This window comes from Trametes versicolor (genome assembly GCF_000271585.1).
Source record: "Trametes versicolor FP-101664 SS1 unplaced genomic scaffold TRAVEscaffold_16, whole genome shotgun sequence".
Taxonomy (NCBI): Eukaryota; Fungi; Basidiomycota; class Agaricomycetes; order Polyporales; family Polyporaceae; genus Trametes; species Trametes versicolor.
In genome coordinates this window covers 423,097-447,215 of record NW_007360336.1, presented here as the reverse complement: position 1 = coordinate 447,215, position 24,119 = coordinate 423,097, and the positions used below count along the sequence as shown (strand labels likewise).

General features: G+C 58.1%; 8 protein-coding genes across 8 annotated transcripts; 2 read left to right on the top strand and 6 right to left on the bottom strand.

The window, feature by feature from the left end:
* Positions 1-401: 401 nt before the first annotated feature.
* TRAVEDRAFT_61517 (Metallo-dependent hydrolase) lies at positions 402-2,955 on the bottom strand (the record flags this gene model as incomplete). Its single annotated transcript, XM_008047190.1, has 13 exons — positions 402-495; positions 558-796; positions 877-942; positions 1,004-1,129; positions 1,189-1,201; positions 1,257-1,334; positions 1,386-1,690; positions 1,762-1,894; positions 1,963-2,072; positions 2,126-2,164; positions 2,225-2,581; positions 2,629-2,675; positions 2,733-2,955. 12 exons carry the CDS (start codon positions 2,953-2,955, stop codon positions 674-676), a joined length of 1,620 nt encoding a protein of 539 aa, XP_008045381.1. The 3' UTR covers positions 402-495; positions 558-673.
* Positions 2,956-3,457: 502 nt separating this feature from the next.
* Positions 3,458-8,177, bottom strand: TRAVEDRAFT_136794 (condensin subunit YCS4; the record flags this gene model as incomplete). Its single annotated transcript, XM_008047189.1, has 12 exons — positions 3,458-3,601; positions 3,654-3,923; positions 3,980-4,068; positions 4,126-4,546; positions 4,604-4,803; positions 4,847-5,414; positions 5,465-5,601; positions 5,654-5,769; positions 5,822-6,006; positions 6,063-6,411; positions 6,460-7,452; positions 7,567-8,177. 12 exons carry the CDS (start codon positions 8,175-8,177, stop codon positions 3,458-3,460), a joined length of 4,083 nt encoding a protein of 1,360 aa, XP_008045380.1.
* A 161-nt stretch (positions 8,178-8,338) lies between these two features.
* On the top strand, positions 8,339-8,713 carry TRAVEDRAFT_40930 (DNA-directed RNA polymerase core subunit RPB10; the record flags this gene model as incomplete). The annotated part of the gene is made up of 4 exons (XM_008047053.1): positions 8,339-8,341; positions 8,396-8,487; positions 8,535-8,629; positions 8,679-8,713. The coding sequence occupies 4 exons, from the start codon at positions 8,339-8,341 to the stop codon at positions 8,711-8,713; spliced, it is 225 nt and encodes a 74-aa protein (XP_008045244.1).
* Positions 8,714-9,569: 856 nt separating this feature from the next.
* On the bottom strand, positions 9,570-11,930 carry TRAVEDRAFT_157025 (Metallo-dependent hydrolase). Its single transcript, XM_008047188.1, has 12 exons — positions 11,687-11,930; positions 11,582-11,628; positions 11,174-11,527; positions 11,079-11,117; positions 10,904-11,013; positions 10,717-10,849; positions 10,353-10,657; positions 10,224-10,301; positions 10,149-10,161; positions 9,969-10,094; positions 9,848-9,913; positions 9,570-9,794 (listed from the first exon to the last, which is right to left on the bottom strand). The coding sequence occupies exons 1-12, from the start codon at positions 11,907-11,909 to the stop codon at positions 9,687-9,689; spliced, it is 1,602 nt and encodes a 533-aa protein (XP_008045379.1). The 5' UTR covers positions 11,910-11,930; the 3' UTR covers positions 9,570-9,686.
* On the top strand, positions 11,908-14,351 carry TRAVEDRAFT_61514 (eukaryotic translation initiation factor 2B beta subunit; the record flags this gene model as incomplete). The annotated part of the gene is made up of 6 exons (XM_008047187.1): positions 11,908-11,922; positions 12,469-12,521; positions 12,577-12,722; positions 12,783-13,104; positions 13,157-13,687; positions 13,751-14,351. The coding sequence occupies 6 exons, from the start codon at positions 11,908-11,910 to the stop codon at positions 13,791-13,793; spliced, it is 1,110 nt and encodes a 369-aa protein (XP_008045378.1). The 3' UTR covers positions 13,794-14,351.
* Positions 14,352-14,616: 265 nt separating this feature from the next.
* TRAVEDRAFT_176033 (G-protein gamma subunit) lies at positions 14,617-16,204 on the bottom strand. Its single transcript, XM_008047186.1, has 4 exons — positions 16,174-16,204; positions 15,844-16,103; positions 15,751-15,787; positions 14,617-15,480 (listed from the first exon to the last, which is right to left on the bottom strand). The coding sequence occupies exons 2-4, from the start codon at positions 15,966-15,968 to the stop codon at positions 15,391-15,393; spliced, it is 252 nt and encodes an 83-aa protein (XP_008045377.1). The 5' UTR covers positions 15,969-16,103; positions 16,174-16,204; the 3' UTR covers positions 14,617-15,390.
* Positions 16,205-17,223: 1,019 nt separating this feature from the next.
* On the bottom strand, positions 17,224-17,935 carry TRAVEDRAFT_54260 (uncharacterized protein; the record flags this gene model as incomplete). Its single annotated transcript, XM_008047185.1, has 3 exons — positions 17,224-17,692; positions 17,760-17,822; positions 17,886-17,935. The coding sequence occupies 3 exons, from the start codon at positions 17,933-17,935 to the stop codon at positions 17,224-17,226; spliced, it is 582 nt and encodes a 193-aa protein (XP_008045376.1).
* A 912-nt stretch (positions 17,936-18,847) lies between these two features.
* Positions 18,848-21,682, bottom strand: TRAVEDRAFT_61512 (tryptophan synthetase). Its single transcript, XM_008047184.1, has 10 exons — positions 21,610-21,682; positions 21,394-21,558; positions 21,238-21,331; positions 21,044-21,182; positions 20,900-20,996; positions 20,249-20,838; positions 20,155-20,197; positions 19,346-20,105; positions 19,207-19,283; positions 18,848-19,122 (listed from the first exon to the last, which is right to left on the bottom strand). The coding sequence occupies exons 1-10, from the start codon at positions 21,649-21,651 to the stop codon at positions 19,006-19,008; spliced, it is 2,124 nt and encodes a 707-aa protein (XP_008045375.1). The 5' UTR covers positions 21,652-21,682; the 3' UTR covers positions 18,848-19,005.
* Positions 21,683-24,119: the final 2,437 nt, after the last annotated feature.

Genomic DNA, 24,119 nt, shown 5'->3' with positions numbered 1-24,119 from the left:
AATCAATGTAGGGCATAAGAGAAATGGAAGACACTGCTTCGTGTGCACAGTGGCTGTTTAACAATTCAAACCGGGGCAAGGTTCTCAGGCTGTCAGCTATGCCTAGACAACGCGGCAGTGCTGAAAGCTAAAGCACCATCAGGCTTGGACTTCTCCGTCAGATTCGCGCTTTCTTTCTTGCTGAAGGCTTGGCTGTCAACAGCGGTAGCGCCGTAGGTTTGTATACGTCAGTCTGATGCCCGCTCTTGCTGGTCATGATGGCGTAAAGTTCTAGCGAGTACTCACCGCCACTGGCAGCTGCCACTACAGGCTGTGCGAGTCGCAAACCGTCCACATTGCTGAAACAACCCAAGGTCAACACATGGCCCTCCTTACTATTGTGTTCGCCCTGCGCCATCGTGATATTCCGTCAGATTTCAAGTTCGTTGAGAGCTATTTAGGCAGACCGCAGTTGCACATCACGTTCGGCATGATGTCAGCGGGAGCATTACATCTCTAAACGCCACACAATGTGAGATTAGTAACGCGGATGTGGACTGTTGACAGTACAAACTCACTAGGGCGCTGGACACCAAGAATACCCTGTCCAGCGGCACATACAACAGTTCGAATCTCAAGATACTCAATCCTCCCGCATTGGGGCCAGATTGCGCAGGTACTGACCGAACACGCCCTACTGCGACTCCAGGCCGAAGCTCTCGCCGTATGTGTCAAGCACATGGTTGACGAACACGGTCCAGCGGCGCTCAAGCGCGGCGAAAGCGTACTGCTTTTCCGTATCATCTAAGCTCGAAAACTGTATCATCGTCGGTAGTAGCGAACATGTCAGTCCACAGATAGTGGCATGCGCGCGAGGCCGCATAGAGGCAGACGTACCCTGATACTGTCCCACACGAACTCGCGCAGCGTCGCGATCGTGTTCACCTCGCTCGCGACGAAGACCTGTCATGAGGCGCTCCTGAGTCAGCTAGCGTACCGGCGAGCTGGACATGGCCGAGCGTACTTGGAAGAAATCAAACGAGAGGCCCATATTGCCGAACACGGAAGGGTCGTCAGAGCACAGTGCGACATGAACGCCGTGGTTGAGGATCGCGGGCAGCGGATGCATGGGCATAGACCCGGTGAGACGCTATGGCACGACCAGGGTTAGCCGGAATATCCACGTTTACATAAGATTCGTAGGCGTACTAGAACTTCGTTCCTGTTGCCGAGTGGCAGTCAGCGCGTTACACTCGGACGAGTGTGGAGATACATACGAAATGGGACATATCTCGATGCAGATACCCTTCTCCCTACAAATCTCCATCAACCGGGGGTGCTTCGCAATCGAGAACCTAGCGAGCGGCTTCAGCAACGGCTCCTCGTCGCAGTCCATGTACGCTTACCCGTGTCCGATGCGCTGCGTGCCCATCAGAATCGCATCATACAGGTTCATGTCCGCCACGCCGCCATCCCCGATCGTCTCTCCCGCGTGGAAGATGAAGGGGATGTGCACGCCGAGCTCTTTTTGCCGTTCCACAAACTTCAGGAGCGGCTCCGCGTAGTAGATGAGCGGCTTGAGCGAGTCCTCATGCCCGACGAGGTCGAAGCCTGCGACCAGGTGCGGGAACTCCTGCTTGAGAGCGAGACAGTCTTCGAGATACCACTCGAGCTCTTCGCAGGTGACATTGCGCAGGGTCGAGTAAATGATCTAAAATACAGGCAACTGGTAAGTGTGCTGCGACATATCGGTACTTGCGGAAAGAATGACAAGATAAACACCTTAGAACCGATGACCTCATCATCACGGCCTTGCTTTTCCAACTCTTCCTTGACTTCGTTGAGGACGCGGTCATAGATTTGAAACCAGACCCGATGTGGCACATTTTCTTCACCATCTTCGCCGACCATATACCTACAGATACGGGTCAAGGATATGAATGATATCAATCCGATGTCTGCATAGCATGCAAATCCACCTACTTGAACCAAAATAGGATACGTGGTTCTACGTAAGAAATGCCGTCCTCGACAGAGGAGAGCAGGAACTCGCGAACGTATTGCGTCCAGATTGGCACGAAACGAATTAGACCCTACATACATCAGTTGGCCTTTATCCACAGAATGAGGAAGGAAAGGGCCCAACATCGGACACAGAGAACGTGCTCTGGAACTTCTCCCAGATCTGCGCGTAGAGTGTCGTCAGAACAGTGAAGCTTCGTACGGACAACTCCTTATCTCTCACCTTCGCAGTCGTGTTATGGGTACCGTATGCTTCGGATGGATCGATCATTAGAGCGTCGATGACCCATCGGTCGAAGCCGCTAGACCCTCCCAGCTCCGCGCCAAAGTTGCTACGCGCATTCTGGATCGGCACCCACGTATTCGGCGTGTATGCAGCATCAGTGATACTCCCAGTCGTAGTCCACTGATTTTTGGGCAGCGCTCGGAACTCAGGTAGCACTGTTTTCAAAGTGCTTGCGTTGAGCGAAGCAGACGGCATGCGAACGTGCATGGCAGGCTGTTCGAGGGCAAGACGGAGAAGGACGTCGGCACGGACGGTGGCATCGAGGTGTGCATGCAGAAGGCCACCTTTCGGCATCTGTGAAAGATGAGCGTCGTGCGGTGAAGTTCGATCGATGATCTTGCCTTGCTGAGGATGTCAAAGAGCTTGGTGTTGACAATCGAATCGCGAGCTATAGTAAAGAAATTTAGCTGTTGCGCGATGCATTTTTGCGAGACAAGAAACTCACCTGTGAGGAACTCCATCCCGGGGAACATCTGCTGCGGTCCGTGTATATGCTTCACTGGAAGCTTGCCATTCCAAACAGTGCGGTCCTCAGAAGCGCGTATGCTGCGCAAAATTTCGCTCGCTTTTTGCTCATCTGCGGATAGGGCCTTTGCGATGGCATGGTCAGGCCGTAGGGCTCTGTCCTGTGCGATCAGCTCGCTGCGCCTCTTCAAATAAGTCTCCATAGCAGTTACGCAGATGAGCGAGCCAACTCCGATGCTGAGGCCTGAAAGTTACAAAACGCCAGTCAGGGTGTGGTAGGAGGTGGTGGTGAGAGGCAGCATGCGACGAGCCGAGTACGTGCTGCCATGTGGGCGATGATAGCAGACGCTGTCGCATGAGGTACGATCGGACGTGTATCTCGTATAGGCGCCCGTACACAACGCGTTGTTTTACCAAGCCAAACAAAGCCACGCGGCGAACGTTCCGATACGCACCGAAATTGTATGCAGATATTGTTCGGTAATCGCTCGCGAATATATCCATCGGTCTACTGTACCGGTGTTGAGCTCCTTGACTGTTTGATACAGTTTATAATGTACTACAATACTGATATACAAGCGAGAATACAAACGTGCCCTGGATAGCAATGCAGCGAAGAAAGCTCGGAATAGATAAACCCCTCTAGTCAGATTCGTCCGCGACGTTGCGTGCGGCGGGCTTCTTGCGAGCAGCTACCGATGAAAGTCAGAACGCGATCTGCAGGTGACGACGAACAGATGAAGACTTACTTCTGCGAGTAGCCCGCTTCTTAGCGATCGCCTTCCTGCCCTCAACGCGCTTCTCAAAGTCCTGGTCCTCCGCGCCCTGGCGGCGGTTCTCATCCAAGATCTGTGCTAGTGTGTTAGTCACCGGAGGGGCACCGTATCAAAAGAGGACTCACGGATTCGAACTCATTTAGCTCCGCGTCGGGCTTGTTCGCGGACTTGTTCGAACGCGCCTTGGTCAGGATCTCCTGGAAGCGCGCGTACACGGTCTCTTCGTGCAGCTTATCGCGATAGAACTGGAGGCCCTCGATGAGCTTCTTGACCGACCGCTCCGACTTGAACGGCAGCAGCGAGAGGCAGAACGCGATGTCGCGCCACTGGCGCGGCTCGTCCGACAGCCGGAACCGCTGGCACAGCTTCTCGACGATGTTCTCCGCTTGCTTCTCCTGCGGAGGTAGACAGGGTTAGGGTGGTGCTGGTAGGAGAGCTCGGGGACACGCACCTTCTCGATGAAGGTGAAGATGTACTTCATCGTGCTCTGGAACGTGTCTTCGTCGATAGCATGAGCCCCTACCGACAAGTGACTGATCACTGTAATGCCAGAGCATCAGCGGGCGAACTTAGATTCCGTCACCTCCATGAACGTACCGTCGGGCAAGTTGTTGTAGATCGCGTTGTCCTTCGTCGAAAGCTCCGCGAAGAACAGCTTCGCAAGATCTGAGATCCGCTCATCCTCGTCCTCGACACATTTCGCCATCTCGCCCATCTGTCCCTTCACCTTCACCATGCCGTTGAGGATGAGATGCGTGAGCACCATCAGCGTGTTCTTCTTCACGACCATGTCCGGGTCGCGCAGGCCCGTGTAGAGCTCGTCGTTGCTCTCGTCGATGATGCTGCTGAATGAGACCGCGACGTCTCCGAGCGCGATGACGATATTGCTCCGGATGCTTGGGTCCTTCGACGTCTCCAGGATCTTGAACAGCAACCGGTGGTGCTGCTCGCAGAACTGCGAGCTCACGCACAGGAACTTGCTGAACGCCAGTGTCGCGGCCATCCGCAGCGTTCGGTTCTGCGCGGGCGCCGTATCAGCGGCCAAGCTTGAAGGGGGCGAAGGAGGCACGCTCACCTTGAACTTGTGCGGACTGCCACAAATATGGACGAGCATAGGTCCGAACGTCGCGAGGAGAGACTGGGAGCCGTAAAGAAGCTCATGCTCGCGCATGGCCGCGATCCGCTCACCGATCTCATCCTCCGCATTGCCCGCGACCTGATCAAGCTCTTCTTGCTCCTTCTTGTCTTGAGCGCTCGTACCGCCAAGCTTCGCAGCTGTGATTGGCCCATGAGACGGAGGATGCAGAGAGCGAAACACGGTACTCACCTAGCTCCTTCTCGTGCTTCTGTCGCTTCCACTCTCGTTCCACAAGCTCAAGGAAGACAATCTGCTTGATCGCGACGTGGCCAACGATAAAAAGAAGCTGGCTGAGCTCGAAGGCGTCGCCCGTGTCCTTGCTCGCGCTGGTCTGCGAAGCTGCAGACTTCGTCGGCGACGACGGCTGCGTCGCGTCCGGATCAACGTTCTCGCGTTCCTCGTCCTCATCCATAGCGTCGGGATCCTTGTCGATTGAAGATCCCTGCGACTGCGAGCTCGCGAGGGGCTTCTTGTTGAAGATACGTCGGGACAAATTCTTGATGAGGTTGCTGCAGAGCACGTCGGGGCGTTCACCGAGCGCGTAGACGGTGTTGATCGCTTGTTCGGCCATAGGGAACCACTCCTTGGTGCGACAGGGGCGTTCAACAGCTTCTTGCAGCTTGCGGAAGAGCGGGTTGTCCATATCGATTCGGAGTGACTTGTCAAGCAGTGAACCTTTAACCTTCTTGGCGCTGCCGTTGAGTCGCTGCAGCGCAACACACGTATATCTGGCTAAAGTCAAGTCGCTCTAAGGTTGAATGTCAGCGAAGGCAACGGGAGGACAGGTGGAGAACGAACCTTGCCGCGCTCGCCAAGTCCGACCTTCACCAGCGTTTCAACACGGTCAGCGACCACGCTTCGCTTTGCGAGTGCCAGCATCCCGAGGATGATGACCCCGCCACGTCGTTGTGCTCGAGGGAGCGGCCGCTCGGAACCTACGATCCACGCCGTCAATTTTGTGCCTTGTTCGCACATTATGATACTTACTGTACACCTGCCAGAGCTTCGCGACGACATCTTCGTGGATGTGGCCTTCCTCCATGAGCTGCCGCAACATCTCCTCGAGACTGGTCAGCTCCGCAAGAGTGGCATCGTACGTCATTCTATATACGCGTTAGGCATTGCGTGGTAAGAATGGTCGTAGATAACACGTACTCGATCATGTTCTTTGCGATGCGATTGATTTGCGCCTTGGGTTCCAGGTTCTGGATAGGCTCAAAGTACATGGTGCGGTAGCACTCGAGCAGGCGCGATCGGACGCTCTTGAGCTCACGACCATCTTCGGACGTCGCGTTGTTGTCCTTGCTCCAAATGAGATGAAGCATCTTCTTGATCCCAGCCTACAATTTTGATTAGCACTTGTGCTTTACACAAGGAAACAGGCAGAGAAACTCACCTCGGCGGCATCGAACTTGTACTCGTACGTGACGCGGAAGAACTCCATCGCCTCGAGCACCTCGAGCTTGTTCGTCGACGCGAGCAGCTTCTGCACAGTCTTCATGCCCTCTTCGACAGTGCGAATGAACTCCAGAGCATCGAGACAGAACCTCTTCGTGAGTTTTGCTTGAAGGTGCTGGTTCTCGTTCAACTCGCCGAGCGCAGCTGCCTCGTTAGCCAACGCGGTGAGGTCCAGTTCGGACTTGCGCTTCTTCTTCTTCCGCTTCTTTGGCGCGTCGTCAGACATAGGCTCGTCCTCATCGTCTTCTTCACCATCGACTTCCATCTCGTCGTCGTTGCGTCGCTTCCTGCACAGTTTGTCAGTTGATGCGCAGGTCATACTTCATCCTACTCACTTTCTACGTTTCTTCTTCTCGCCTTCCTCGTCCTCTTCACCCTCCTCTTCATCGCCCAAGCCCTCATCCTCATCATCCTCATCGGCCTGGCTCCCATCTTCGCCCTCCTCCCTATCGACAGCCTTGCCTACCTCGCCCTCCATCTTTGCGAGGACCCCAGCCTCCTGCTCGTACCGCTCCTTCCACTCCATCTCGCTCAGGAACCCACCGTACATTCCATACGGGTGCGTGAGGATGAGACGAACGAGCAAGCTCACCGCCGCCTTCCGTACGCCGGACGCCTTGTCCTCAAGTGCATCCACCGCCGCGCGTGACATCGCGAGCCGTTGCTGCGGGAACTTGTTGCCGCTGCTATCGCACAAGCGGGCCAGCGTCGAGAGCACCTTGACGCGCACGTATGACGAGAGGTCAAGCGTGCGCTCGAGCAGCAGGTCGTACAAGCCGTTGATCTGCTTCAGCTGTTTCGCGCGGTCGCCTCCCGCGAGACCAATACCCGCGGCGGCAGCCGCACCAATCGCGCCGAGCCCTTCGTTCTCGGGGCTGTCGGACAGCTCGCGGATGATTCCACCGATGACCTCCACGAGGGCCATACGCATGGGATAGGACTCCGAGTCGAGGTGGGCGATCAGGAGCGAGAGTTGCTTGAGCACCTGCCGGGGCGCGAGCTCGGCGTAGCGCACGAGGAACCGGGAGAACGCACGCGGGCCCTTGGTATCCTGCGCGGAAAACGACTTGCCGGCGATCTCGCGCAGGATGTCGTCTCCGAGCTGCGGGTGGTCGAAGTCGCGCGCGAGGATGTTCAGACACTCCGCCATGGGCTCGGACAAGTGCTCGTAGTACTGCAAGGATTGCATTATGCTGATCTGAGCCGCGAGAGCGTGGCCTTGGTGCTTGACGGCGAGGCATATCGCTTTGTACACGCCGCGGCGGATTTCGACGGACTTCATATATTGCTCGTTCTCGGTGATGTGGTATACGGGGCGGACTACGCAGCTAGATACAGTGTGATGTCAACATTGAACCAGCGCAACTACTCCTGCTACGCCGGTGGCAATGTGCCCGCGTCATGGGCGCCGGTAGGAGGTCTGAAGGCGAATGAAGACTCACTTGATGAACGTCTCCCTCTCCGCACTAGTCTGCCATATGCGCTGGGTCTTCATGCGCAACAGCTTCGATATCAAGTTGAGGGTGGCGGGGATCTGGTCCTGCCAGGACCACTCCTCCGGTGGTTTCCGCGCGGTCGACCTTGATGCCGCGGCCTTTCCTCCGCGGCCGCGCCTCGCTTTCGGAGCAGGTGCAGGCGCGTCGTCCTCGCCCGAGGTCTTGACCTTCTCCGCGGCGGAAACGAACCAGTGGAGGAGAAACGCGTAGATCTCGAGGGGCATCTTGTGCGCGGAGACCGTCTGCTGGTCCTCCTCGTCGATGTCGCGAACAGTGGCCTCGATCTGTGCATGGTACGCCGAAGATATGGAGTCAAGAATCTTGATCATATGGGAGCCCTGTAGAGCGGCGGCATGTTTGAGGAGAGAGCGGTAGGCATCGAAGACGGCGGGGTCGGTGATTGCTTCAGGGTTGTGCGCCAGGGCGTCGACGGCGGAGCTGAGGAGGTCGGCGACAGAGCCGGGGTCAAGGGAGGAGACATCGGACTCGTTGTCGATGTTGTAGGAGTCGATGTCCTGCAGAGCCTGGAGCTCGTCCTGGAGCTCGAAGTGGTCCATCGCGGGCGTCGGTGCGGTGAAAGGAGAGAACGGACGTGACGGCCAAGGCGCGTTCAAGGCGCGTTCAACCGCGTCAGTCACACCGCGACCGTCACGTTCACGCTGATCACGGTGTGGCGGAAATTTGGAGGCGCCGGTGCTCCTTGTCTCTTACGCCGACGATGGTACCCGCTCCTGCTCGCTGCTGCTGTCCTTGCGTGTGCTGAACTTCTGGCCAGATCATCCCCGTGCGATGCTTTTCCTGCGGAAAGGTGGTGGGCGATAAATGGAATGCGTACTTGGAGCTGCTCGCCAACGACATACCTGAAGGGTGAGTTATGCCTCCTCTCACTCTGTAACATGCTGACTGTCCTACAGAGATGCGCTGGACCAGCTACAGCTGAAGCGCTACTGTTGTCGCCGCATGGTGCTCACTCACGTCGACCTCATTGAGAAACTTCTGCACTATAACCGTACGTCTACTTCCCTTCCTTCTCTTCGCCCGTCTCATCTATCCCACAGCGAACGAGCGTGTGCGCGACAAGCCCCGAGCATAGACGTTCTTCTCTGTATCACCTCCTGTATTTGCTCTCGCTCTCGCCCTTTCCATCTCGCTCAGAATCGTCGCAGTTTGTTCACGTCTCTTCTCCCCGTCCTCTCCGCTACACAAACGCCCCAAGATATATGGGCGATATTCATAAGCCTTGATCTGTAAATGTGGTGTTTCCTACATAGGTGAGCGTTGTGCGGTCGCTATAAAGTGCGCGTCCTTTGACAATGCTCTGAGAGACCCCTTCGAAGAGGGATTGAATCTTGCCCCGCGGTTCGGGACAAATCTCGATCTCAGAACTCAGATTTCCACGACTATTAGGAGTCCTGCTTCGCATCGCGAATATATAGCATCATCTCGGAGGGGTTATCATCGCTTGTGTGCTCTGGTGCCCTCTGGCGAATCGCAAGCGCTACCAACATGTACAGCCCGAGCCGCACACCACATTCTACTCGTTCCTCATGAATCGTGCTACGCATGGTTTCCTTCAAAGAAAACTCCCGCTGGACCGGATAAAGAGATGCGTTCAGGCTGTGAAGGAGGCATAGGGCGAGGAGAGTGCGCTCGAGGCGATGTGGTACTACGATGGCGATCACTACTGTGAGTGCGGTTGACTCGACCGTGACGCTGGCATGAGGGAGTATGAATCGCTGACGTCGGTTGACAGACAAACGCACAAGTGACAATGATCAGTAGAGGTGGACTGGGCATCCCAGCCCACCCGCTATGCCCTTGAGGCCTTCGAGCAACACGCCGACGAGGCTCCGTTTGTTGGAAATATATTCCACCTTCGACGATTCCATCTGCCCCCATTGGATAGATTACATGTGAAGGAGCCATAAGTATGAGGTCGCTGATGAGACACACATATTTGATTTGAAATTTTCATATAAAGGGTACAAATTCAAGGCTGGGTGGATGGAGTACGCGTCCAATGCATCCTTCGGGCGGTTCAACAATACCTGCAGGTTCAGTTCTCGTTACGCTGCGCCGCCGTAGGTATCCAAGATATAGCGAACGAAAATGTTCCACCGTCTCTCTAGCTTCTCAAACGCACACTCCTTTTCCTCGTGGCTGAGAGCAGAGTACTGTAAATACCGAGTCAGCCTAGCATCCAAGCTGTGAATCGAGCGAATCCTACTCTGATGCTGTCCCACACGAGTTCGTGAAGAGTTGTGAGGTTGTTGACCTCGCTCGCCACGAAGACCTGCACGATGATCGCGTGAGAGTCCGCGCTACACGTATGTCGGCGTTGGGCTGACCTGGTAGAAGTCGAAGGTGAGACCCATATTCCCGAAGACGGCCGGGTCGTCCGAGCAGAGAGCGACGTGCACGCCTTGGTTCATGACCGCAGGGAGGGGATGCATCGGCATAGAGCCGGTTAGGCGCTGTGCGGAAGATGAGCCTCGCATGATACATTTCAACGCTGATAGACGCATTACCAAGATTTCGTTCCTAGCAGGGGAGAAGTCAGGTATCAGCGCATACCCCGGCTGGAGCGATCACCGTCCACCTACGATATAGGACACACTTCGACGCAAATGTCTCTTTCTCGACATATCTGCATGAGCTTGGGGTGCTTGATCAGCGAGAACCTGCGCTGTCGTCAGGACACCTGCATATATACTGTAGATGTCGGCACTTACCCATGTCCGATCCGCTTTGTACCCAGGAGTATAGCGTCGTAAAGGTTCATGTCCGCCACGGTGCCGTCTCCGAGCGTCTCGCCAGCATGGAACATGAAGGGGATCTCGATGCCTAACTCTTTCTGACGCTCCACGAAGCGCAAGAGCGACTCGGCATAGTAGATGAGTGGCAGGAGCGTGTCCTCGTGCCCGATGAGATCGAAGCCCGAGATGAGGTGCGGGAACTCTTGCTTCATCGCGATGCAGTCCTCCAGATACCATTCGATTTCCTCGGGTGTGATGATCCGTAGGATGGAGTATATGATCTACGTCCGTACGACGATGAGCATGGTCGTGTATAGAACATTGCGGTGAAGATGGTCACCTTGGACCCGACGAATTCATCCTCGCGCCCCTGCTGTTTCATGTCCGCCTTCACTTCCTTGAGTATGTGGTCGTACAGCTGAAGCCACACACGATGGGGAACGTTGCGCTCGCCATCGGCACCAGTCATGTACCTGCTCGAGTATATGAATATCGACGGCTGAAGGGCTTATTCAGAGAGGACTTACTTCTGATGGAACGCCATCCTGACTTCCACATAAGAGATGCCGTCCTCGATCGACGAGTAAAAGAATTCACGTATGTATTCGGTCGATATGGGTTCAAAGAATATCAAACCCTATACATAGACCGAAGGCGCCTGAGCACGGTATTGTGAGGACCTCAACGCTACTGCCGACTGACCTGGGCAGCTATGAATGTGCTTTGGAACTTCTTCCAAATCTGTCGGAATAGGTCACTGATGCGACAGGAGCCTCGTATGCGCACGGTATACCCACTTCACCCGTGGTGTTGTGTGTGCCATATGCCTCAGACGGGTTGATTGTCATGATATTGGTGAACCAGCGGTCAAAACCTTCAGGACCGCCGAGAGCATGGCTGAAATTGCTTCGTGCGTTCTGTATGGGCACCCACGTATCGGGCGCATATCGCTGATCCGTGATGCTAGGATGCGTCGTCCACTCAGCACGGGAAAGACCACGGAATTCTGGCAGCGCTGTTCCGATGGTGGCGGAACAAAGGACGGCGGGAACTCGGATATGGATGGCGGGTTGCGACAGCGCGAGCTTAAGAAGCACATCCACCCGCACCATCGCAGCGTGATGAGCGTGAAGAAGGCCGCCTTTCGGCATCTAAAATTCCAGATGCTTAGTATTTGCGGGATACGGCGTGATCAGGATAGGCACCTTGCTGAGGATGTCAAAAAGCTTGGTGCCGACGATGGTCTCTCTGGCTGGATCCAAGAATGTCGTCACATATTCGGGAGATTTTTATCCATCCACGGCGCTTACCTGTCAAAAATGCCATACCAGGGAATAGCTGTTGCGATCCGTGTAGATGTTTCAATGGCTGGGTGGCAGACCATACCGATACCGCCTCCGAGGAACGAATGTGCCTGAGCATCTTGTCGGCTCTGCGCTCCTCCTCGGAAATTTCCTTCTGTGCGGCATGGTCAATCCGCAGAGCCCTGTCGTCTGCAATAAGTTGCTTCCGTTGTGCATGATAGTCGTCCATGTCTGCGGTAATGGTGGGTGGATAGATGGTCTCCACGGGAGCTCTGCACGCAGCACAGCGATTATATGAGCATTATCATGGGCGCGCGGGCTGCGAGTCATGATCAGTGTGTGTTCGGCTCGGTTCAAGTTTGAAATATGTACACATGACCTGGTGTAGCCTGCTCAGCATGTCAAGCATAACTAGTTTGTCTACCATGCGATTTCATCGCGGCTGAAGCCGTTTGGTCCATCGACTTGAGTATTTGGGTCATCTCACGCCTGAAGAATGTGAGGACAGGAACGCGGCATCGCGGGAGCAACGATCGAGCAAGCGCCTCCACCCAAGCGCCCATGGTGTCGCACACGTGGCTTTTGACTCGATAGATCTGATCTGTCCGATCGCGAGGACTGGAACGCGTTCGGCGCTAACCTTCCTCAAGCATTTCCTCCACACTCCCCTGCATACTCTTCTTCTCCTGCTCCGCAACAGCTAGACAACTCTCGCCAAAGACAACCCGACGAAATCTGCTGCACATTACAACCGGACAACGTTCGAATACATGGCACCCGAACCCCAGAACATTCCCGGCCATAGAGCAGTTGAGACTTTAGTGGCCAAACTTCGAAGAAGGTCAGTATGATCGCGCATCCACTGTGCATTATCTGACGGCTGGTCCGTATCCTAGACAGGTTGTAGGATCTCGAGAAGCAGCCCTCGAAACTGCCATAGTACTCCGCCAAGTCGTGTCAAAGGCGCGCTTCACCAATATCCAACAACTGATCACGATCATTCGTGAAGTCGGGAGGAGGTTAGCGGAAGCTCAGCCCAAAGGTGCGTCCTCAATCAGAGCCATACTGCACTCAAGACTGATTGCATCCGCCACATGTGCAGAACATTCTGTCGGAAACACTGTCCGCCGAGTCTTGCATAATGTCCGCGAAGAATACAACTCCGCCACAAAGGGCTCTGCGGCGTCCCGCAATGTCTACTCCATCGGCAAGTTTGTCCTCCAAGGACAGCCGCGCAAGCAGAGTGGCGGCGCGGCGAAGTCAGACGGCAGGATAACGCTGAAGGAAAACGACCCCGATGATCCGGATTCTTTCGCGCGAGCGCTGAAGCCCGTGCTCATGGAGGCGATCCAAGATGTGCTTGACGAGCTCGAAACCGTGTACGACAACGTATCGAAGAACGCAAAAGACCACGTTCACTCTGAGTACGTGAATCAAACCTGGGGTCTCCTCGGATCTAACGTCAATTCTGCTCAGCGAGATCATTTTGACCATCGGGCACTCCAAGACTGTGGAGGCGTTCCTTAAGTCCGCGGGGCACTACCGCAACTACACGGTGATCGTTGCCGAGACAGCACCATCCTACCAAGGACACGAGATGGCGCGCTCACTATCCGCCGCCGGCATCTCAACGTTCCTCGTCCCGGACTCGTCCATCTTCGCGATCATGTCGCGCGTGAACAAGGTCATCCTCGGCGCGCACGCGATCCTCGCGAACGGCGGGCTTTTCGCGATCTCGGGGGCACTGCTCGCGGCGACCGCGGCGCGCGCGCACTCGACGCCGGTCGTCGTCTGCGCGGGACAGTTCAAACTCACCCCGCTCTGGAACCTCTATCACGAGTACGGCGCGCTCGACTTCGCGGACCCGAGCAGCGTACTCGGCTTCGAGGAGGGCAAGCTCGTCGAGCGTGTCGACGTTGTGAACCCGTACTATGACTACGTTGGCCCCGAGCTCGTCGACGTCTTTATCACAAACGACGGGGATCACCCACCGTCGTCGGTGTACCGGTGCGTCTCGGTGGTTCGCGCGCTTATTCTTCGCATGCTAATATAACACTGTCTTCCGTGCAGACTGATCAAGGAGACCTACGATGACGACGACCACGAGCTCTAAACCTCACGAGCTCAGTCCCCGTCACCCCCGCCACTCGCACTCCGCGCTTCACACCCACCCCTGCGGCCCGCTCATCCATCTCCTCTCCATATCGATCCTGACGCCCCTCTACACAATACGCGCCACCTGCACACGCGTAAGTCGCCTCCCACCTCCTCGGGGCTCAGGTACTCGACCACACGCGAGGCTGTGCCCTGAGAGCGTCCGTCGAGCCGTGGGACACTGGCCTCGGGACAAGCGAGGGCACGAGGGGTGGGAAGCGGGGACGCGTGCTCGCACTGCCGAACAGGCGCAGCCCGAGACACGCGGGGGAGGCTTCGCCGGGGGCTCCGCGCGCGGGCGGAGGGCGTGCTGGGTACGCGGTTCGGCGACCTCGGGGGATGGGGCAGCGTGCGCGGTGGTCTGAGCGTGTGGGGGGTGGACGAGCGGTCGTCGCGGGTGGGGTGGGGCGTTAGAGTGGATGGGGAGTGTATCGGTATTGTTAGACTTAGACTACGGCCGGGGGTGTGTCGTGTACGCTCAGCGCAGCGAAAGCAGTCGTAATACATGTACTTCTACTGTAGCAGATCGCATCCGTCATGTTCACGTAACCGACGGTCTTCTTTCTGTGCACTCACGCCTCGAGCCTCGGACGCGAGCCCGGGCGGGGGCCCTGACTTCCATGCACACGCACGAGGCAGGGCCGTACTCGGTATGCACGCACCTACGACGCCCGGCGGCGCTCCGAGCGCGGAGGCCACCTGAGCCTGTATGATCGCCGAGGGCGCCCGGAGCCGGGCGGGTCGCTGTATGCATGCAGCAGCGGGCCAGAGACGTACTTCTAGAGCTTACGCGTATCCGCGTCTGCCACGGAGGCGCATACATACACACACGATGTCATAAGCAGCGCACCTACTCCGCAGCGCGGGGGGATGGGAGGCGGGGTGGGGTGGGGGTGGGTGCATAGCGAGGGGAGGCGGTAGCAGCAGCGTCCTTCATAGCCTCGTCTCTCTCCGGCACATTTCTCCTGCAATCCGCGACTCCGTTTTTCCTTCCGTCCGGGCCCTACAGCCCCGCTCGCCCTCCTGCGCGCCCATCCTATCCCCCGCGTCTCGCTCGGTATCCGTCTAGCTGCGATACGCTCGGCGGGGGCTCTTGAGACCGGCCGTGTCTTCGCCCTCTGTGACCCGGGCTTGTGTTTGAGGCGAGCGGCATGTCATGGCGACATCTGGCATGCGAACCGTGACCGCGGGCCGCGCGGGGAAGGGGAACAGCGAGGGAAGCTCCGAGTTGACCATATGTTACGTGACGACGATGTGGGACGACGGCGACAGCGGTGGGGATGAGGATATGAATATAACGAGCGATGGTATAAATGGACCACAGAGGAATGAGATAAACAAACAGACGCGAAATGAGGCCGAGGCGGGGGAAGAAGAAGACGGAGAGCAGAAAGCGGGGGTGGAGGGGTGGGGTGGGTGAGATCAAACAGCGAGGGATACAGAGGGCGGAAAGTGGGTGCGTGCGCGAAAGTGCCTGGGAGACCGGAAGAGAGCAGGAGGAGAGACAGAAGAGAGAGGGCCCGGCGGGAGCGGTAGAAGGGGAGGCGGCGAGGCGGTCACTGGATTGTACAACAGCCCTTGCCTCCCGCACTCTGGTTCTGGTAGGGATCGTCTGCACGGGGTACGGGACCCCATACTGATGGTACCTGCAAAATGAAAGTCAGCATGGATGGGCGACGGTGCGCGGATCGTAGTGAAATGCATCATCAGCTGAGAGCCGTATGCGGATGGAATCCCGCTGGTACTTAATCACATTCTTGTTGAACAACTCCAGCAGAAGCAGAAGCCCGTGGGTCCCGCAGAACATCTCCTACGAGAGAACGCAGCGTGACTCCAGCAGCTGCAATTCCTGGACGGCTCTCACACGCGGAGCACATGCTTGATGGGCCAACACAAGAGGGGTGAAGGATACGCACAAGGGGGTCTTTTGTCGTTTTGCAATACCGAATCAGACTGCATAATAGATCAGAATTAACATCACTCTGTACGTCCGGTAGCAAGGGACGCACCTGGCAGATGCCTCGCTGACTCTTATCCGTGGCCGAGCAAGGTCCTCCCTGAGGCGCTGGTTGTGCTCGGTGAGACGACGGAGCTTAAGCTCCGACATGGACTGCTTGTGCGGACGCGAGTTCATGGCTGGCAACGGTGCGCGGGAAGATGGTTGCCTCGATGCTTTCGTGCGAAGGAGAAGGGGGGAAAGAGGTGACAAAGGCGACCGAAAGCGGTGCGAACGGCGGAAGGTGCGCTGGCGGGCGGAAGGAGCTGGACGCTGCAAGCGTCGAGGACGAGGATGAGGACGACGGCGAGGATGGAGCAGAAGAGAGCGAGGGGACACTCACAGGCCAGTGGAGGATCAAAGGAGAGATGGCGAAGAGAGAGACGGAGTCTGACACGCTCAGCCTCGCACGAGCGCGCGACCTCCCGTCCTGTCCGCCGGCGCCTCTCTCCTGATCCAGGCACTCCGGCCGTTGCCCTGGGCGCCCCTGCGCCGGCCGACCCATCACTCTACCTCAGCTCCCGCTGGTCCCTTCTCCCCGTCCGAAACTCACACAACAGCTCATTCTTTTTGTTCGCAGCAGCAGCTTCGTGCTGGATGCTCACCTGGTCTTTCTCAGATTGTTCCCGCCCCCGCCCAGCCACGTGCTATCACTACGCCTTCTTCCTGATCTACAAGTTCCCGCTTTCGGCCCCCACATGTGCCGGCCCGTCCGACATGACCCTTGCCGTGCCAACGTTCCAGCGACAGCCATCGACAGGCCCAGCACCGACGATATCACTGTGGCGTACACCAGACTACTCTCCCCGACCACTGGACCAGCCGAGGTCCCCGAGTTAAATATCTGCGCTCTTGATATCCCTGACCGCTTTGGATATCTTCCGAAGTCACGGTCCAGCATACCTTAAATCTTAGCGTAAGTGACACACCATGCGTGTGATGTACCGATTTTCTGAATCTGAATGTTAATGTACTACGCGCGCAGTTAGTATATCAGCGTACGCCCATTCACTTACTTCATTGTAGGAAAGAAGGCCCCTGGGGACATGAGGGTGTCGACCGTCGCAGCAGCTCGCTCCTCTTTCCCGGAGTCACAGAGGAAATCATAGCATCTCGCAATAGGTATGTCTTCTCACTCCTTCCGCTATCCTTGGCGATCACGATTATCCACCTGTCACGTTGAGCCAAACGAAAGGTGGTCTTCTACTTCAATCTTCAAACGTTCACCGACTCACACTTAAGATATATAGTGGAGACTATACAGGAGTATGATGTATTATCATGGTGAGCTCGCGGCAATATGTCCGAGTGCACAATGAGATATTAGGCAATAAGCTAATGCGAAAGTACAGTAATCACATATCTACAACAAAGTCCATCGCTCTTGGTTTCGCTACCAAGCCACCCCACCAAAATAGTCTCCAGACGGAAAGTCCGCCTGCGAACAAAACCCCGTTGGGCCATCCCAATCTGCATAGGGATCCGAATCCCGCCCATACTCCTCACTCCGGACGACCCCGTTCGCGTGGTCCACCTTCGCCCGGACGACCTCCGCCCACGCGTCCATCGCGTGCTCCATATGTTCAAACCACACCTCCGCCTCCCCTTTCTTGTCTGCCTCCCTTCCCGTCTCGCCCCCAGCAGCACTATTGCGCTCTGGGCGCTCGCTCCCGCGGTGCCGGTCCGCCGCCGCCCTGGCCTGCGCGGCCGCCTGCGTGTGTGCGCGCTGCTCGAGCGCGTCGAGCTCGCGGAGGTGCTCCTCCGAGAGCCACGCCACGTAGTCCTCGACCACCTCCGGCTCCTCTCCACACCGGTGCTCCTCCGCGGCCGCCGCGAGGAGTTCCTCTACCCACCAGCGGGTGCTACAGGCCACGAAAAAGCGGACAATGAGTACAAAGGCGAATCACGACGGAAAGAGTGGCCACGTACCATGGGCTGCTGCTCTCTTCTGGGCCCATCAACGTGCGGAGCAGCATCTCGCACTGGTCTCTCCTGCAGATGCGTAGCCAGGTGAGTATAAAGGATTCGACCGGGTTCGGGATGGTGTGCACTTACTGCAGGCTTCCATCGTCGTAAGCGGCGGCTGCGACTCCGTTGGCATTCATGTTCAAGCAACAACGTACACGACGCTGCGTGTGGGATAGTATGTGGAGTGAGGACGTGACAAACACGGATAACGATATTCAAACAGCCAAAAGACGAGGAGGGGAGGGGGCGAATTCGCGTCGGCGTCGGTACAAAGACGATGAGTCGGAAGAAAGGGGGTGGATGAGTACGCTTTGACTGAGGCGCGACGCCTTATATAGTGCGCGCGCGGGGGAAGAGGAGATCTCGCGGGCACAAAGCGCATTCGCCGGGACGTCACGCCGCATGGTTCGAGTCCGCGAAAGACATTGTCACGACGTCCGACGGGTGATCGACGCGCGCGGCGCCCCTCCAGGGTGCCCCCGAGCCCGGCACCGATCTCGATCCCCTTTTGAGGAGTGGGGAGCGAGGAACGGGGGCGCACGAGACGGAGGCGGGAGGCTTCCCAACGCTGCCGGGGACTATTGTGCGCCTGTTGTGGCCAAATTGCGATGGACACTGGGTAGGTGGGGGGAAGGGACGGGTGCGCGGGACGAATCGTAGCTCGGGGTGCGGAATGCAGCGCGTCGATCGTGATCGAGCAGCGGGCGCGCGCAGTGCTCGTGGCGCGGGTCGGTGCATGTACCAGTCTACCAGACGCGTCGTCGAGTGCGAGTTGTGCTTGCCCTCACCTTGCTTTGGGGTTCGTTGTGCGAGGTACTCACACCGTCATCTTACTCGGTTTCATTTCCGTGGGGGTGAGGCTGATGGACGAGAACACAGGCAACATACAGAATCTGATGCGGATGCCGGCGACGACGACGAGGCTTGCGCATGTTCAGACCTACATCAAGGCGATTGTTCTCTCGTCCACGCATGCGCACCAACGGCTTGCAGCGAATGAGGCATATTTGCCGGAGAGCATTGGGGCCTAGACCATGCATCCTGGAGTACTTGTCCACCGCTGACGGTCGTGCATTCATACTTCAGCGCACGGCGGCCCTAGTCTACATATAGCTGTTATACGCTTCTCCTGTTCCATCGCTCGCACCTAATCACACAACATTTCCCCTGGTTCATGATGCCAGCTGATGCCGGGCCGCTCGCACGCTCATTGGTTGGGCGCTACCGGGGCCGAGGTGATGTGCCAATTGAGCTTCTCCTCCCACTTGCCTGGGAGGAGCTCCGAGATCTGTTCCACATCCTTGTCTCCACGGCCGGACAGACACTAAATATTTGGAAATGACCGTCAGTTCGTCTGTCACGTAGACAACAAAGCCCGATAGGGGCCCGTGACAGGTCAAACACGCACAATGACCACGTTGGCGTCCTTCGGCAACGTCTTTGCGAGCGCCATGCCGCCCCACACAGCATGGGACGACTCGAGAGCTGTCGGCGACAGATTGGAACTGGTCAGTCTCGCGCGGACAAAGATGATTTTGAACACCCACCAGGGATGATACCCTCAAGCTGGGTGAGCATCCGGAACCCGCGCAGCGCCTCCTCGTCTGTTGCGACAGTGTACTCGGCGCGGCCGGTGTCCTTCAGCCAGGCGTGCTCGGGGCCAACACCGGGGTAGTCGAGCCCGGCGCTGATCGAATGCGTCTCGACGATCTGCCCGGTTGCTGACTGCAGGACGTAGGTGCGCACACCGTGGAACACGCCGGCATGGCCCTTGCTCAGCGTCGCGCTGTGCTTGTCGCCGCTGAGGCCCTCTCCGCCAGCCTCGACACCGATGAGCCTGACGTCCTTCTCGTTGATGAAGTCGTAGAACGTCCCTATCGCGTTGCTGCCGCCGCCGACGCACGCCACGACCGCGTCGGGGAGCTTGCCGACCTCCTCCCGGAGCTGCTCCTTGATCTCCTGCCCGATCACCCGCTGGAAGTCGCGCACGATGGTGGGGAACGGGTGCGGGCCGATGGCGGAGCCGATGAGGTAGTGCGTGTTCGAGAGGTTCGTCACCCAATCGCGCATCGCCTCGTTCACCGCGTCTTTGAGCGTGCAGGAGCCGGAGTGTACGGGGATGACCTGCGCGCCGAGCATGCGAATGCGGAAGACGTTGAGGGCCTGGCGCCGGACGTCCTCTGCGCCCATGTAGATGATGCACTCGAGGCCGAACCGGGCACATGCAGTCGCGGTGGCAACACCATGCTGGCCCGCGCCGGTCTCTGCGATGATGCGAGTCTTGCCTAACCTCTTCGCAAGAAGAATCTATGGACGGGGTCAGCAACAGTCAGTAGAGTGAATTCGCAAAAGCTACCTGTCCAATGGCGTTGTTGATTTTGTGTGAGCCCGTGTGGTTCCTGGTTGAAAATTAGGGATACAATTGAAGTAGGTGGTGCGTTATGACTCACAAATCTTCACGCTTCAACCAGATGGTCGCTCCGCCAGATGCCTCGGTCAGCTTCTCGGCTTTGTAGAGCCTTGAAGGCCTGTTCATGTAACCATACAGACTCTTCCATTCCTCCTGGAACTTGGGGTCGTTCATTGCAGCGTTGTGCACCTCCTCGAGCTCCACCAAGCAATCCCAGAGTGACTCGGGAACATACTGGCCACCAAACTGACCGAATCGTGGCGGCAGAATCGACTTCTGCGCGGACTCCGTTGACTCATTGTGACTCACGCTCGCCCGCGACGGCGTCCCGGACGGGCGCGGAGTGAAGTTCGGCCGCCTGGGTGGCTGGCCCTTCAGACTGATCTCGCGGCAGTACTCTTCAACTTTCTGTGCGACCTCCGCCGGTGGTGCTGCCTTGATGACAGAGATGATGCGGCTGCCGATGACAACACCGTCCGCACCGGCGTCCGCAACGAGGTCAAAGTGGGCACGGGTCGCGACACCGAAGCCGACAGCGAGGGGGAGGTCGGTGTAGTCTCGGACACGTGCAACGAGGTCGGGAAGGGCACTGTTCATGGTACCTGATGCTGAAGAACCAGTCGTGCCCATCTAAAACGAGAATGAGGACCGTGACACTACCCGTGTGAGCACGGAGAAATTGTGGAAGTACCTTGGAGACGATGTAGATGAATGAGTCAGCAATCGAGGTGAGGAACTCGATGCGATGTAGGGATGTAGAAGGGGCGATGAGGGGAACGTAGGAAAGCCTGGCGAAATGAGTTAATGGACCAGAGCGGGAAAGGCAGGGACTCACTTGGCGGCACGGCATTTGTCACGGAAGGCGACAGCCTCCTCTGGCGGAAGATCGACGACAATGAAACCATTCGCGCCAGCTTCTGCCGCGTCCTGGATAGCCTTCTCCTCTCCGTATGCAAGAAGAGGATTATAGTAACCTGAAAACGTTAAGATTATCTGAAAGAAAGATCGGGAGAACGGATGCGGACGCACCCATCAGCAGCACCGGAGTGGTGAGACCCTTGTTCCGCGCCTCACGAACCATTCCAAGGCACTGAACGTAGTCGACGTCGTTCTTGAGTGCGACCTAGGCATCACGAAAGGCGGGTTCAATCTCGCGCGCGGGCTCATGAGATGCACGCGACGTACGACGTTGGTTTCTTGGATAGTGGGACCGTCGGCGATGGGGTCTGAGAACGGTACGCCAAGCTCGATGACTTCTGCGCCCCCCTCCTGCATTGCGAGCATTACGGGGACTGTGTCCTCGACCCGGGGGTACCCCGCGGTCACGAAAGTGACTAGCGCGGGGCTGGTCTGTGATCACGATGAGTGCCGCGCCTTTGAGCGAGACCGCACGACACGCACCGAGCTGTTCTTCGCTGCAAACACTTTTTGGAGGGCATCCATGGCGAATCGAGCACGGATGGGTGAGTGGAGGAGTCAAGGGAGGCGCACCAGTCATTTTATGAGAGTGGGACTGAAGAATCTCAGATCGAGATCTGGCAGCAATCTAATCTAAGCGAGTCGAAACGGCAGATGCGCTCGTCCCCTCCTCCATCTCGCTCGGAACGACCGTCTCGTCTCGCCTCCGCGGCATCGCTTCCACCGCCGTGGACGTCGGACGAGTGCAAGGTGCTCATTATGAACACCGGCGGCACCATCAACTGCGACAGGCCTCGGACGCAGATCATGTGACCGGCGCGTCATGTCCCTCGATGACGTCGTCTCTCACTCGCTGCCTCTGCTCTCGCCACGCTCTCGACGCCCGCGTTGACTAGGACTAATGCTAGCGACTCGTCTTCGTTCTTAGACGCTACCTACTACATGGCCACTGTTACCTACGCGCTCGCATCCGTCCCTTCCTCCCTTCTCTCCTCGCTCTCCTCGTCCTCCGTTCGCCGTACGCACCACTGCATGTTCCTCCATCAGCAATCCGACTGCCTCACTGCCAACCTCGCTTGCACGTACCGCAGCCGTCACCTATCCACTCTCCGCAGAACTTGGACGCGTCCGAGTCCGATCGGACGCACACCCAGAACCCGTCAGCTTCGCATCGTCCTTCCAGCCGACACGCAGTCTCACCTCGCCGCCTTCGCGCCTACTCTTTCGCCCCGCGCTCTTCGTCAGCACGCCCTCGAGCACCGTCGTAGCGCTCAGCTCCGAAGCAAACCCCCTCGACGGCGAAAGTCAAGGCTGTCGACATCGACCGCGACAAGACGTCGTCGCACGCCGACCACAGCAGCAACAACCAAACAGAGCAAGCGAGGGCAGAGACGAGGGCAGAGTGGAGGGCAGAGAGGAGGGCAGAGAGGAGGGCGGAGACGAGCACGGCTCGTTCATGCCCTTCGTCTCTCCTCCTCCGCTCTCCTTTTATACCTCCGTGTCCAGCAGGCACTCACCCCATTTCTCCAGCATATTGCACCTACCTGTGCTTGCCGAGAGGCCCGTCACCACGTCTCCCAGACTACCGCCCTCGCCGCGCCGCGCTCGTCCTCGGCCCACCGTCGCAGACCCACGCACGTACGTCCCTCCCGTCTCGCAACCCGCTTATTTCGACTTATGCCGTATAGACACGCTGTGCACGGCGCATGCCTATTGCCTACCCGCTGTCCGCGCTGCGGGACGACCGCTACGCGACCGGCGCTGTACCGTATCGGGCCATCGCGATCGCACCGTGCCCGCGTCAAGATCCGCACGTCCTAGTCCCAGACGCACACAGACGAGCACGGAGGACCGCGGCTCGTACGCCTCACCTTTGACGTCAGCAAGACCACGCCCCCGGTCGACAGAAACGGCTACCGCCCGCCCGCCGCCGCCGCCGCCGTACAAGCCGAGTGGATCGCGTCCGTCGCCAGGCCCATCCTCGCGCGTCCGGGCGCGGCGGAGAACCAGCCCAGATGCGGCCGCCGTCGACGCTGTGGAAACGAGGGCACCAGGCGCCCCAATTGCGACTCGCGAGAGGAGCGGACACCCCAGAGGCGGTGAGTGGCTGGAACTCGAGATCCCAGCCTGGAGATCCCCCATGCGCCCCACCCGCCGTGTGTGCGCGCGGGGCGTGTGCTGCGTCGCTCATAAACCTGCGCCCGCCGCCGCCGCCGCCGTCGTCGTGCGCGGACGCCGTTCGCGCGGTGTGCGGCGCCATGTATGCTTTGGGCGCGAAATATATCACTTGTCCGCTGTGTCGTCTGCACGAGCACCCCGGAGGGCGTCGACTGCGTCTGCAGGCGAACGTGTGCGTGGGCAGGCTGCGCCGTCGTGATCCTCGTCGGGAGCGCGCGCATGTCCCGCGCCCGCACTCGCCGGTACCCGCCCAGGAAGGCGAAATCCCGTCGTCCCCCACTCCACGCGCGCGAAATTGGCTCGATGCGGTGCAGGGAGCGCAACGCAGCGTGTACGCGCGCCCCGGCGCCGCCATGGCGGAGCAGGGGGCGCGGTTTGGGGCTTCCACGCAGCCGGCGCCCTCGCATTTCCGAACATAACAGGGCGTAGATGTGCACCACCCATGCTGAGGTTATTAGAGGCAGATACGCTGCGCCGCCCTGCACATCGTGGCGGTGGTTCCGCCTGCGTCGGGGACGATGCTGGGGCGGATGAGCCGATTTTCTGCGTGGGGGGATGCGGTCCCGCACATGGACGAAAACGTCGACCTCGTCAGATCCGCCCGAACCTTTGCGAGCCGGTGCAGCGGCGTCCGTATAGTGCGTGGAGGTACGGACGCCCCGGAATTCGTCGGCGCGGGGGCGCGGGGTGCGGTTCTGTGGCCCCGCGCGCCCCCCGCACGCACATGTTCGGACATGGCACGCAGGTACCTCCGCCCCCGGTGCACACAGCGTGAGGGGCTGACGCGCCGTGCCGCGCTGCACATCGTAGTCGTG